The 14,935-nt window shown below is 35.0% G+C and overlaps 1 protein-coding gene across 1 annotated transcript; it reads right to left on the bottom strand.

Annotated features, from left to right (window-relative positions):
* Positions 1–315: 315 nt before the first annotated feature.
* On the bottom strand, positions 316–13,737 carry LOC127416906 (uncharacterized). The gene is made up of 13 exons (XM_051656501.1): positions 13,602–13,737; positions 11,399–11,610; positions 11,032–11,169; positions 9,742–9,880; positions 8,939–9,626; positions 6,880–7,021; positions 6,647–6,790; positions 6,497–6,555; positions 4,844–5,019; positions 3,135–3,535; positions 2,156–2,252; positions 1,094–1,283; positions 316–952 (listed from the first exon to the last, which is right to left on the bottom strand). The coding sequence occupies exons 1-13, from the start codon at positions 13,722–13,724 to the stop codon at positions 810–812; spliced, it is 2,652 nt and encodes an 883-aa protein (XP_051512461.1). The 5' UTR covers positions 13,725–13,737; the 3' UTR covers positions 316–809.
* Positions 13,738–14,935: the final 1,198 nt, after the last annotated feature.

Here is a 14,935-nt window from a genome sequence, read left to right as displayed (position 1 = left end):
ATCAACAATATGCCATAAAGGCTGTTGATTGAGACAAACTTGACCCCAGAATATTCCTTTAAAATGGTTGTTGTTCTCCATCTGGATCGCTTGTTTTGGTAGTTCAAACATCACATCTTGTGGAGACGGAATCAGAAAACAATCCAGCAGCAATTAGCATCATCATGGCACCTCCCAGTGGCTGGTCAGGAAAACTGGATAGAATAGAATGCTTTTGCACTCAATGCCAGCACAGCTGTGATTCAGCCAGAGTTAGCAAGAGAATGTGAAGACAGACCACAACAACAATACTTGTGTGACAAGACAGGAGAGGAATGAGGATCTAAATGCAGCCTTTTTAATAAAATAAAGGTAAACCAGATAACTCAGAACATAATGAAACAAAACACAGGGAACAAAGCACATATAATACAGATGAAGACTGACAAAGAAACCAGGGGAAAACAAGGGCTTAAATACACAAGGGAAAACAAGGGAATGAGGAAAACCTGGGGAAACAATCAGGGGAAAACCAACTTGTATGCTTGTTTATTTCTCTTTGTGGATATATATTGTTTGAACTTTTCTTTCAATTGAACAGATGCTCTTTGTTTTTTTTTTTTTCATTTTTATTTAAACTTTGTCAGCAGCAAACAAAAAAGTTCCATGTAAAGATATGCACTACATGTGCAGCCAATCAAAGCTGACCTAAGTTATGAAAATAGCCCTAACAACCAATTGTGTATATTAATACATGAATTAACAGGAACAAATACATTAGATCAAACTGAAACAAATCTTTCAAAGCCCTGAAACAGCGAGACAATCCATTAAATTTCAGCTGTTTTTAGTGGTTGATATTTGACCTCTGGTTTCCTGGTTCGGTAGATCAGAACAGCACACACCATACCAACAACTGCGAGGAGACATCCAGCTATGAAAACTAGATTTAGGTTCAAAGCCGTGGAGGATGCTGAAGAAAATAATTAAAAGTGTCAGTTAAAAAAACAGTAGGCCAATTTTCATAGAGAATAACATGTGCTGAGTTGGTATTGGAATAAATTAACAAATTAACATAGGATAAACAAGTAAATTAATACATAAAGTAACATACCTTCACGCTCAACACTCCTCTTCAGTCGCAGGGGTCCCTGGGAGACGAAGTGACTGGAGGTCTGGATGGGAGCTTCTCTTTTGCGATGGTGGTGTGATGGTGGAGCTACTGTGCTGTTAATGCAGCCCTGTGAACAGCGGGTTTTGGGATTGTTTGCCTCACATAGGATCACTGAACAACTGATAAACACCTAGAGGGACAAAAGAGAGAGAGACATTGAGTCCATGAATATCTCATAAGGCCATAAATTAAACGAAGGCTCATGCTTTCACTCTGCTCCTGTAGGAGCACCTTTTACTATTGTCTCAACTACTCCACTGCTGCAGCAATACTTTCACAACTGGCTCTCCTAGAACCGTCACCACCACAGCTGAAGTGCTTCCCTCCTCCTTACCAGTCCACAAATGCAGTCAATTTCTCTTTTTGCTCTGCTTATGTGCACTTTTTGGGGGGGTCAATCATAACTACAGTACATTATAAACAGTACCCCTTTTCTTGCCTTTGTATAACCAACTCCAACTTTCTGTACACATTTGTCAAAATGTCAACCATGCTTGCAAACTGGTTGACTGGTCATACAAAGGGACTGCTTTTTGGGGGTAACCTAGAGCTTGAGCCGTACCTCAGGCTCGAGCCCCTCCTTTACAGACAGCAAGCCAAATTTGTTTACCGTTTCTGCTTCAAGGAATAGGTGGACATGCGAACTTGTGAAATGGAGTTCCAAACGAAGGTTCAGGAGGAGCTTGCCAAGTTATTCCTTTCAATAACAATACAATAAGTATAGAAGCAGCTGCTTACCTAACTCCCATGACAATTTTTCTGGCATCCCTCCACCACCCCAAATCCTCCTTAATTTTTCTAATGATTTTTAATCTTAACTTCAATTAAGTAGTCCAAGTGGGGGAACTTAGAGATCAAGACGTGCTTCATGCTCGATCTCCCCCCTTTACAGACAGTAAGCCAAATCTGTTAACCTTTAACAATCTGTTTACCATTTCTGCTTCAAGGACTAGGTGGACATGCGTACTTGTGAAATATTTGATGAGTTTACTTTTTTTTTACCTGATCATGAAGTCCAATAAATTTGAAGGCTTCCATTGCAAAGCGGACCATTGGCTTGTGGCTTGTGTAGAACTGTACTGTATCATCCACGATGCACCTGATGTGAATAAATCAATCGACTGAGTGCCAATCATGACAACATGATACTGAAAATCTTTTTAATCTTTGTTCTGATTTGCATGTCAAATATAATAGTCACTATCAATGATCGTGTTTACATGCACGTTCTCACACTGATTATGCTCAATGAGCCTACAATGGGCTATGCCATGAACGGTGAACGGTGTTCTTTTATCTGGGTAATAAATGGACACTGGTAGAACATTATCCCGATTTCTCTCTTTACCAGCGTTCTTACTGGCTTATCTGATGTATGCAAGTGTTGTTGTTTTATGTTTTGACATTAAAAGCAAAGAATAACCTGATGATTGCAAGTCTCATTTAAATGTGGTTTTCTTCGGTTGACTGTTTTTTTGAATTGGCTGATTTTTGGCAGTTCTCAGCATACTCAGTGTCATCTTGCAAGTGATGAAATCAAATCCATTTTGTCAAAAAGTGTAGACAATAATGGAGTATATATCTTTGCATGCTGTAGGTTGCAGAGTATCTGTGCATTTGTTTGCCAGTACAACACAATGATGGGAAAACATGTTGTAAACTGATCTGATCATTCAGACTGAAACACAATTTCAAACCACATAAGAATTTATCCAGATTTAATCTGGTTCTTGCTGTTCAGACAAAAAAAAAAAAAAAAAAATATATATATATATATATATATATATATATATATATATATATATATATATATATATATATATATATATATGTATATATATATATGTATATATATATATATTTGAGTGGGATACGTCAAAAAAATCTTATTTTTGCTGCCTGCTTGAACAAAATCAGATCCATTGTGAATTAATTTTTCTTGTTTACACTATGTCCATTGCTCATGGTCAGTTGTTCTTACCCATTTTGGATGATTGAATAAGGCGTTTGGTAGTTGGGATCATTGAAAGGTGTTGCAATGCATGAGTCGACGAAGAGCTCAGTGTTGTTGATTGAAGACTGGGATTCGATCTCCATGTATATCATTTGACCGAGCTCATACTCCACAGGATATGTGTTTGGGTCCATCTTTAAGGTGTAGTCTGCTGTTTCGTAGAGTCCGAAGCGATATGTGAGGGTACCGAAGCCTTTCTCTGTGATGGTGGTCATGTGTCTCTGTGCTGTGAACTGCAGTGAAACGTTGTTGCTCTTCTCATAACGGCAGGAGAACTCAATCTCCACCTCGTGTTTTCTGGTAATGATGCTGTTTGGGTCGTCCATCGAGATAATTGCATTTTTAAAAATGATGTACAGGTCGTCCTCCTATAAAAGAAAGCACAGTGTGAATCTAGAGAAATATTCATGTTGTTTTACTGGAGTCACAAAATGTGACAAAAAGATGTTAAATGATGTTTAGTTTGTTTCTTGAGTGTAAGGGCTGAAACGTGTATTGTACTCAAGTACATGAACACAATGCTTCTAGCTACACAAGTTCAATTTTGTGCATGGTTGTGTTCCAAAATGTGCCAGACCACATTTCTGTTACCTGATTAATGAGCTACCACAAGTACATTTACATGAATGCATTTAGCTGACGCTTTTATCCAAAACAACTTAGTTTACACCAAATCATTTTTGCATGTGTTTGTCTTTTATTTTCAGTAGTTTTTCTAATAAACATGTGCTAGATGGACATCTTTGACCGTTGCTCAATATCTTGCTGTATTTTAAGAATCTTGCGCAGGACCGCCATGATTTTTAGTTGCCATGTCAAGTTAAAGAGACTTCAACTTTAAAAAAGTGTGTCTTATAAAATGTCATTTAAAAAAATTTGTAATTTGTCCAATTTGTTTTGCTGCATTGCTATGATCTAAATGGCCATTTAAAGTGCAGACAAAGTAAACTTTAAAGTAAAGACCTTCTAGCTGAGCAAGTTAGGTTGGCATGTTTACATCTACCTACGGTACTTGAAAAATATCACATCTGGTAACTCTATTGCCCCCTTGAGTATGGAGGTTTGTTACCACCACACTAACATGAGCACATTTTATGTATGCTCAACAGGACGTGCACTTGTAATACGTAGGCCCCTGCGTAGTTAAACACAAAAAATAACTCTTTGGCTAAACTTGATTCAATCATGGACAGTGGTCCACATGTTTGAAATAAGTTTTTGTAAGTTAAAATTACCATGTAATTTCAACTTTAATAATTCAAGTAGAGGGAACCCAACAGAATCAAGTAAACCCAACAAAATTTGGCATCTCAAAATTTGGCATAACCCAAATGAAACTCTTTTAGCGACATGCAAGCAAGAGATAGTAAATGTTGGCATGCTAAACACATGCTGGTGGTATGCACTACTGTGTGCAACTTGGTCACTATTCTATGGTTCGCACAGCAATTGTGAAAATTCAAAATGTACTGGTCCTTAACCTAGGCTCAAGCTCCACTCTTTATGATGGTAACCCCAAAAACTTCAACATAACAGAAATTCTAATAAATCTCAACATACAACAAACACTAACAAGTCTCCCCCTTTATAAAATGTATATCCCCCTTTTGTTGTTGTTGTTGTTTTTGTGAACTACATCAACTGCTGTTAAAATATTGCCATGAGAAAAGATTCACCTCAATCATAGTTCCACAGGCATTGAGGGAAATGTTTGCTAACACATGAGTCCCGTTTGAGTCTAAAGTGCAGCTGGGATTGTTCAGTCGCAGATAGTCCTTATGCAGCCTGACAGAGTTCACCTGCTCAATTTCAATGACCATGTTGGTTCCAGTGCAAATCACATTTGCATCGACTGTAAATACAAGCCATCACTGACAATTAATTACCACAGTTAAGCTTTGTTTGTGCTTACAACACAGTGTCAGCTTTTTACAGATTAAGTATGCAAAAACATCTTAAATAGGGTTGCCAACTTTTCGTCACGTGAATACGGGGAGGTTAAAAAACGTAGAAAGTTTTAAGCACTTTCTAAGCTTAAATACTGGACTGCAGCCATTCAAATATGGAACAAGAGTACGGGACGTCGTGATTTCGGCCAAAATACGAAAGTTTGTCTCGGCTGATATGGGACAGTTGGCAACCCTAATTTTTTAATATATTGCCAGTCAAAAGATTAGACACACTTGATTAATTTAGCATATATAAGATGGAATTTATCATAAAAACCTTTAGATCTGAGTACTTATTCTCAAAACTTAAAATTTGTTTAGTAGACAAATGCAAACAGTTCCTGTGCATGATATTTTTTAAAGGAATTAAAGGGATAGTTCACCCAAAAATGAAAACTCTTTCATCATTTACTCATCCTCATGCCATCCCAGATGTTTATGACTTTCTTTCTTCTGCTGAACACATATAAAGATTTTTAGAAGAATATCTCAGCACTGTAGGTCCATACAATGCAAGTGAATGGTGACCAGAACTTTGAAGCTCCAAAAATCACATAAAGGAAACATAAATTTAGAAGTAAACCACAAGACTCCAGTGATTAAATCCATGTCTTCTTGAAGTGATATAAAAGATCTGGGTGAGAAACATAAACATTTAAGTCCTTTTTTACTCTAAATCTGATTTTCACCTTTACATCTGAAAGTCACATGTGTTGCCTGTTTAGATTCACTTTCACATCTGAAAGTTAAAGTGGTGATTTACAGTAAAAAAGGTTTTAAATATAGTTCTGTTTCTCACCCACACCTATTATATTGCTTCTGAAGACATGGACTTAAACACTGGAGTCGTATGCATTGCTTTTATTTTTCCTTTATGTGATTTTTGGAGCTTCAAAGGTCTGATCACCATTCACTTGCATTGTATGAACCTACAGAGCTGAAATATTCTTCTAATATTCTTCTAAAAATCTTCGTTTGTGTTCTGCTGAAGAAAGAAAGTCATACACATCTGGGATGGCATGAGGGTGAGTAAATGATGAGAGAATTTTCATTTTTGGTTGAACTATCCCTTTAAGGAAAAGTTAGTCCAGCGTCCAGTGTACATGGATTGAAACTTCCTCAATACTGCTTAGAAAGCATCTCAGGATGCACCTCGTGAAGTTGATTGAGAGAATGAACAGAACAGAGTATGCTGAGCTGGAATCTAGACAAAGAGTAGCTACAGTACTTTAAAGAAGCTCAAATACAAGATTGTTTTCTATAATTTGTGTTCCAACTGGTTTACTCTAATTCTAAGATGTGGAAAATATTAATAATGAAGAAATAGTAGGTGTGTCCAAACTTTGACTGGTAGTGTACATACAAATGTGAATTACTAACCAGTCTGTCGTCCAACAGTGACAATGACACATCTCATTTCAGACTGATAAATGCTATTTCTGGAAATACATAAGAAGATCTATGAAATACAGTTCATTCAGTAGGTTGCTAGCAGCACTCTAACAAATTGAGAATGAATACAATACAGACCCGGTTGAGCTCTCCGCAATGAAACAGACAGAGAAATAATCTCCAACATCCTCCATCATTGGCGTCCATCTGATGGCGTACTCTCCAGTGCTCAAAGGGTGCTTAGTTATGTTCTGAGGGCCACTAATGATGACATCAGAAACCCTGGAAATGAACAATAAAACCAAGCACATATTAAACACATCTGCGCTCACAAATACTAATTCATGCATAATTCTGTGACGTGACCTTACGTTGAATAAGCTGCTGTGGCTTTAACTCGGATTTCCAGTTCATTGAGTGGTGTAGCATGAATTTGTTCTCCATTGTGTGGAGTTGGTGACACAAAATGAGGAATGTAGAGTCCCTCAGTGCAGGAAGGAGCAGGTGGGTCAACTGAATACATATTAAAACAAACAAGTTGTAGAAACCAGACACATTTACATGCACATTATCTTGATATATTGGTTAAGCCTTGAAAAAGACATTTCAGTGGTTCACAGCTATTGGAATATTCCTGAAAACAATTAATCAATCTATTCCAAGTAAACATACACATTCTTTTCCTGCATGTTTTCTTCTGTAAATACTGGCGATGCTCTCTCTTGGCATTAATCAAGAAAAAATGTGTTCTTCAATAGCTTGTCATTTTAAATCTGTCTGTATCTAATATCAACCGAAATTAACTTTGTTTGGACATGCAAAGATATAAGTGAATGTTCAGATATGGTGGATATTCTGAATAAGATGATCCAAAATGCGATTAACTTGTAAAATATTTTGAGGTATTCAAATAAGTCCATAAGTGTTTCTAACCTCTCCTGCATATCTCTTTTCTATTTTTGTATTCTTGCTTTGTTTTTTGTATTGTTAAGATGCCAAAAAATAAATAAATAAATAAATAAATAAATAAATAAATTAATTAATTAATTAATTAAAAAAGTCTCCATTAAAAACTCCATTAAAGTTACACACACTGTGGACTAATTGCAAAAAGTGGTCTAATTTTTTCAGAAACCCCCCAAATAATAATAATAATAATAAAAAACTCAGATTATTCATAAATAATATTGTTTGTGTTTATAATTTTTTGATAAACAGAAAGTTTTTTTTTTTTTTTTTTTAATCTTTTTTTTTTCTTTTGTTGTCCCAACTTTGTAAGCATGTAATTCTGGTTCTGGTCACTCTATCTCACTTTGAAAAGTCTTATTTTATTCCACTAGATGGCAGCAAGCACAATAATTAATTTTTCTATCACATTCCTTAAAAATATACAGATCTGAAATGTAGGTGGCACTATAATGCATTTTTAGCCCTCACAATAGACTTTCAGTCTAATTTTCATTTTATGCACCACCCTCATTGTTTCATTGAATATCTCATCATCTGAGTTGAGTAGAGGCTCAGTCTAGGTGACATTAGAAAGCTTAGATCCTCGTCTTTGTGATGACATATAACATTTTATCATCAATAGTCGAAAACATATTTTTATGATGATTTGTTTAGCATGCTTTTCCTGCTGGATGGCATATTTTGTTCTGGACATCCAAGATATAACATTGGATTTTTCAGCCAAACAAGCTCACATACAAGTAAAAAAAAAAATGGCTGAAGTTTTAGACATCTGCCTAAGGTAAAAGCATATATAATGTTTTTAGATATTTGGGGCTTACAGCAGCAATGATCAGTGCATAAATGAGACGTATGTATTTGATGACTTACAAAAATCCTATTTCATTTTGTGATTCTTTTGTAAATCTTTCAAACTGTATTATTAGCGCAACAAAATAAACTATACAGTCACATCCCTGAGAAAAAGAGCTTTCATTTGATATATGACTTGTCCATTTAAGTGCCATGTGAAAGACTTTTGTGTTCATATTAATATTTATACCACATTACCTCTAGGGGGTGCCTTATTTTCAGGCCTTATTGTGTTACTTTGTGTAACATAAATGCAAAAGTGATGATATTCTCTGAAAAGTTCAGACTCTTAAGCTGTCAAACGATACCTCATATGCCTGACCTATGTAACGTTTTAAATGTAAACTTTTTTCTTGATATAGCGCCCTCCTGTGGTCCCGTCAGTGTGTCCATAGAGTTTAATACTAGCATATTCCAGATGTCTCATTCAGAGTTTTGAAAAATGGGATGAATCTTATTTATGGCAATGGAATTAATGTATTTATACAGTATGAAGCTCCTGTTATTATAGTACAACCAAATTCTCTTTAACACTGTATTTTAATATTGTGCATGTAAAGGCAGTATATTGCATATTGTTATCTTCACCAAATCATGAGAAAGCCTTACCAAGGAGACTAAATTGCAGAGGGATCTTGCTCAGTGGATCATAAGAACGTTGATGTGGAGGTATGGTAGTTGTGGTGAACTGTTGGTTTGGGTATGTTGTAGTGGCAGGTGTGGTCTGCAGCCAAAGCCACCATGGTGTAGTTGTAGGTGGAAGCGTGGTAGTTTGTTGGTGATACCACCACCACCATGGTGTAGTTGTAGGTGGAAGCGTGGTAGTTTGTTGGTGATACCACCACCATGGTGTAGTTGTAGTTGTAGGTGGAAGCGTGGTAGTTTGTTGGTGATACCACCACCACCATGGTGTAGTTGTAGGTGGAAGCGTGGTAGTTTGTTGGTGATACCACCACCATGGTGTAGTTGTAGTTGTAGTTGTAGTTGTAGGTGGAAGCGTGGTAGTTTGTTGGTGATACCACCACCACCACCATGGTGTAGTTGTAGGTGGAAGCGTGGTAGTTTGCACCAGCCATCCTGGTGTAGTTGTGGATGACTGAGTTGTAGTTTGAGGGCTTGTATACCACCAGGACATAGGTGCACGTTTGTGTCTTCCACCCCCCAGAGGGCATCTATATGACTGGGTTCCATCAGTGTAGGACAGGTTGATGTGCTGCCTTGGGAAGTCCTCCAGAACCAGTTCAAATCCATAGACTCCTGTGTTGTAGGTATAGCTATAGTCTAGAGTGCAGGCATTCTGAGAAGGAATCAGTACATACATTTGTCAAAACAGGTGCCAAAATACCACTTTTAAACAGTTTTTTTTTTTTAAGCCACAGTTTATTTCACAAATTATTTACACTCTTTCTTACTCGGTCTAGTTGGAAACCACTGGGCTGGTTACATGTGTCACATTCATTATTCTGTTGAATTCCATATCGACATCTGACCTTATCGCCATCTGGGTCAAAAGCCATCAAGCGATATGTACGAGGACAGTTTTGAGGAACACTAAAGATTTAAATATACAATCAGACATTAATAAAAAAAGTTACGTTTTATTAATCTATTTGAATACAATAATCTACAAATATATGGGTCATTGACAGATTAGGTTGTCCATGGTGATGAAATTATAAATCTAGTTTATAACACACATGTTAATTCCGTATAATGTATTTGTGTCCGTAATGGATTAATACATTTTTGAAAAAACATGTATAGCATTTTCTACAAAAATTATTTAATGACTTAAAAAAATGTCATGCATTGTAACTACCAAGTAAAAGATATTAAAATGCTTTCCTTGCACATTGAATACACGTGTGTACACAACTAAAAATTTCAAAAAAATGTCCACATTTCAAAAAAAGCTTGTATATGTACTGTACATTTTCAGTTGTGTACAAACAAAAATTTTACTTTTTTAAAAAATGTCAAAATATCTATAATTTTTAAAAACTTCACATTTGTCACATTATGTTGGTTACACTACCTGACTTTGAATTGGTGGGCAAAAGGTTTATAAATATGAATCATATGTTAAAGTAAAATTGGGTCACTGCTTATTTTAAATAAATGATACAAAATGATTATTCTACACTACTCATGCCAATATATTCTTTCCTTTTTTCTTTTCTTTAATAATTTCAGCTTTTAATTAGAGTAAATTTTTTTTTTTTTTTTATTTTTTTTTTACATTGTCTGGACGTTTACACCACATGACATTTTTTTAAGCCCCAGATAAAATATCAAAATGACTTTGAACTAAGTAATTTAAAACATATTCATCATAGCAGACGATAGTAGATGAGTATTCGTTTTGTGTGAACTGCATTTTTAAAGAATATTTAAATAACTTAAATCCAGACAAAATATAGCGTCATGTCATTGACCCATATTAATTCACATTTTGGTGCTCAATATTTGTCAGTGCATTTTTTTTTAAATAATTTAATATGTTTTATGTGCATTAGTTAAATGATGTTTTTTACAAAAATATGTGCAGGTCTGTTTGTTAGAGTGTTTTTGGTTCTTGACATAATAAAGTCGTCATGAAATTGAAATGAACCCTATTTACTTTAATGGACAGCCCTGGTCTTATTGTGCACAATTCACCAGTGCATGTGCTTTCAAAAAAAAAAAAAAAAAATTATCTTTACCGTAAAAGTGGTAAAATAGTGTTCAGAGGGGAATGGTTGGGCTTATTAGTGTCAGATCTTAAGCCAAGATCCACATGTGTCCAGAGTCTCCAGGAACCAACACCGTTAACTGTGGGCACCCAGCAGCAAGAATAGTCCCTATAATACAATTTGTGTAAAACAATCAGAAAACGATGAAAGGGATCACCCAAAATTGAAAATTCTCTCATCGTTTAACAATTTCTCCTTTTGTAATCCTCAGAAGAAAGAAAGTCAAATGGGTTTGGAATGACATGAATGAATATGTATAAATGACAAAATACACATCTTTTGTTAAACCAATAGTAATACATAACAAAGTTATTTAAAATAATTATGGATGGCTTACTGCAGGTCAAATGGCATATTCCCATAGATGTTTCTTGTCACAACAGCTTCATTTTGGCACCAAGTGTTAGTGTAACCGCTTCTTCCATTAGAGCTGCGATCAATCGTTGCATAGTTTTGTCTGCTCACATACCCGCAATTCCCAGAGACGCAGTTATATGGTTCGTAATAACACAAAGTCTCATCATAGGTTTGCTTGATGCGAAAGTCGACCTTTTGATAAAAGAGAGACAAATACTTTTACTTAACATGTTGATGATGAGTTACATTACTGCATTAGTTACAGTTACATTTTAGAACTTCTGTGCTGAAACTGTTTGAAAAGTAATCTGATATTAAAGGAATATTCAAGGTTCAATACAAGTTAATCTCAATTGACACCATTTGTGGCATACTGTTAATTACCACAAAAAATAATTTTCACTCGTCCTTCATTTATTTAAAAAGGAACTTTCAGTAGAAGAGAATGGGGCCAGTCCATACAATTTAAAATACACACTGTTTCTAATGTATAGCCACAAGATGTTAACATTATACGTGGTAACATTTTTGTTTATGCCCCAGATAAAATATCAAAATTACTTTAAACTCAGAAATTAAAAATATGTTCATTGATGGCAAACCCTTTAATCGGTAAACACTGTTATGATGGTATATCTCGGATTTGTTTTGTGATTTCTTCTTTATTTGCATTCTGTTATTTCTCTTGTTGATGGGTGAAGTTCTTATAGGAACTTCAGTGTTAAGTGTAATTATTTAGATGAATTTGGGTTTTGAGAATTGTTTTGGTGTCCTATGTTGGCTCAAGCAAGTATTTTTCTGGTGTCACTTCAGTGCTTTTGGCACTGACATATTTTTTTCCATTGCTACCGTCGCTTGTTTGTACTATTTATTGTGTCTGGGAAATTTCTGCAGCCTGCCTCGGAAAAGCTGGTTGCTGGATATTTTGGCCCCCCTTCTCAGTTTGAGGTGATGGCTATCACGGTCACATTGGTTTGTTGAATTGTGTAGTGTGTGCACGTGTGTGTGTGTGTGGATGTGTGTGGTAAGTAGTGTGTTGGGCCCATTCTGGTGCAGTTTCGCTTCCCTAGTGGTCAGCCCAAGCTCTCTTTTAGAAGCTTTTTTAAAGAAAATTATTGCCATTGTCCTATGTGGTATGTAAAAGTTCAAAACTCCAGTTTGTTTAGTTTAGTTAAAAAAAAAAAAAAAAATTCAAATATTTTGGGCAATGCATGGTCTCATCCCTCACTGGGTACAATGAACCTGTGTCCTCGATCGAGGTTGTTTTTCTAGTTTCAAGTAAGCTTTAACATTTTTTGGGTGAGTCCCAAAGTGGCGTATCTTTCGTTGTAGCTCTCTTAACATTTTGGCCTGTCATGTGTTCAAAAAATCCAATCCATGTTCAATAGAAATTATTGATTGTTTGTAAAATAGCCAATAAAATAGCATTAGCATCTTTTGGGTATTTAAAGCATGATTCATCTGAAAAACAGTAATCTGATGACAAATATTATTAAGAGGCAATATGTCTGTATCGGCCTATGGTTTTTTTTTTTTTTTTTGTTGCTAAAATTGGTATCAGTATCAGATATACTGTGCATCCCTACTTTAAAGGGATCATTTTCTTTGTTCTATTGATATCCAGTGCATTAATAATGGTGTGGAAGTTTTTAACCACACTTTTACATTGCAAAAATCTGTTAAGAGCTGATGCAGGAAGCCTGGAATAAATTGTAGAGATAAAGAAAAGTCACTGGTAAAATGGCAATATTGGTGATTCGTTGCATTGTAAAACAATTCTGTAAATTTAAATACAATTTCTTAAAGTAGATTGCTGGTAAAGATCAAGCTCAAATGACTATATTGCTATATTGGGATTTTTATTTTTTTTTACAGTGCCATATTATGCTGACGATAATTTGTGTGTGTGTGTGTGTGTGTGTGTGTATATATATATATATATATATATATATATATATATATATATATATATATTACTAAAATATGAAACATGAATATAATTGAACATGTTTTCTGGTCAGACTGAAACTATGCATTATATTTAGAGCGAAATTAATATGCACTTGTTTATCTCATGGAAAATATAAATTCATATTCATTTGTATTATATATTACTGGTTAAATAAACACTTTATAAAGTATTAAGATATATTACAACACGCTTCTCTTATACTGTATCTCACCCTAATGCTCCCGTCTGGATTGATTCCTTTAGGTGAGAAGGACAGCGAGCCTCCATAATAATGTCCTGCTGAAGCAATGGAAACTAGAAGCAGAAGATTCAACACCAGAGTTGAAGACATCATGGTGTCTGAGTCCTTTAGCTCTTTCTAACTGCAGAGAGCACCTAATCACCTGCTTTTATACATCTCAAGAGGAATGTATTCTATTGAATAGCATAGGTCTAGAAAAAAATGAGAGGGCAGTGACATGCACCTTCAAAGAAATCACATGGTTAAAATGTGAAACTAGAAACTGATTTGACCTATGTTTGTGATGCTTGTCCAAACAAACACATGTTCTCACACTTGCAAAGAATGACATTTTCAGAAGTCTCCACTAGGGACTAAATATAGTCAGAACTTAAGGTTTCTTGGTTTGATATACATATACAACTATACAATTTCAGTGGAATTTTCAAAGTGGATTTGAATAGTTATCTCATTGCAAATATCTGAATCGCAGATTAATCAGCATGAGAACTTTGGGGTTTTCTTTGCCCTATATTTCTGTTTTTGTCCCAGATGCCAACACTTCTCCACAACAATGAAAACTTATCAGGGTAAGAAAACAATGTAAATCAAATCAGGTAAAACTTGTTATTGGAGCATTTATTAATCTAGTTAATGGAAATTTCAACATATACTAATGCATTTTTTAAAATCAAAAGTTGTATTTAACATTATTTAATGCACTATGAACAATGAACAATTGTATTTTTATTAACTTACATTAATGAAGATTAGTTAATGCTGTAAAAAAATATATTGTTAATTGTTTGCTCATGATACCTAATGCATTAAATAATGTTAACGAATGGAACCTTATTGTGAAGTGTTACCAGATTCTTTTACTATCAGTCACACACATTTTAAGATTGATGTCACAACATTTCTTTTAAATTAGGACCTGCATTAATTACATAATTGCAAGAGATTATAAATACATTTCATTCAAATCTGGACTGGATTTTCAAGTTCAACATAAATCATGAGAACTTTTGATTTGGTTTCAGCACATACACAATTTCATTAACTAATGTTAAAAACTAAAATCTTTCCACTGGTTTGCCTTTTCCAGGAACATGAAACTGAATACAATTGAAAGGTTGCGGCAGAAGACGTACAAACACATTGTCAGGGTTTTCTCTGCACGACTTCATGCAAATCATATAGATCATATATAATTTACACCTATGGAGAAATAACTCTTTAATATGTTCATTGTGTCTCTTTCTGGGATCACATGATCATGGAAAACCTGGAGATATCAAGGAATTTTAAAGTATTGTTGATCT

Source organism: Myxocyprinus asiaticus, chromosome 26 (assembly GCF_019703515.2).
Source record: "Myxocyprinus asiaticus isolate MX2 ecotype Aquarium Trade chromosome 26, UBuf_Myxa_2, whole genome shotgun sequence".
NCBI classification, from domain to species: Eukaryota; Metazoa; Chordata; class Actinopteri; order Cypriniformes; family Catostomidae; genus Myxocyprinus; species Myxocyprinus asiaticus.
Note: the sequence above shows the minus strand (reverse complement) of the source record. Positions and strands in the feature narration are given on the sequence as shown.

What these genes read in the sequence shown, in the direction of transcription:
- LOC127416906 (XM_051656501.1), bottom strand. Translation starts at nt 13,724, where the DNA reads ATGATGTCTTCAACTCTGGTGTTGAATCTTCTGCTTCTAGTTTCCATT. An exon ending in ATCCAGACGGGAGCATTAGG is followed by an intron (nt 11,611 to 13,601) that starts GTGAGATACAGT and finishes TTTTATCAAAAG; the next exon opens with GTCGACTTTCGCATCAAGCA. An exon ending in CACTGTTGGACGACAGACTG is followed by an intron (nt 5,020 to 6,496) that starts GTTAGTAATTCA and finishes TTGTATTTACAG; the next exon opens with TCGATGCAAATGTGATTTGC.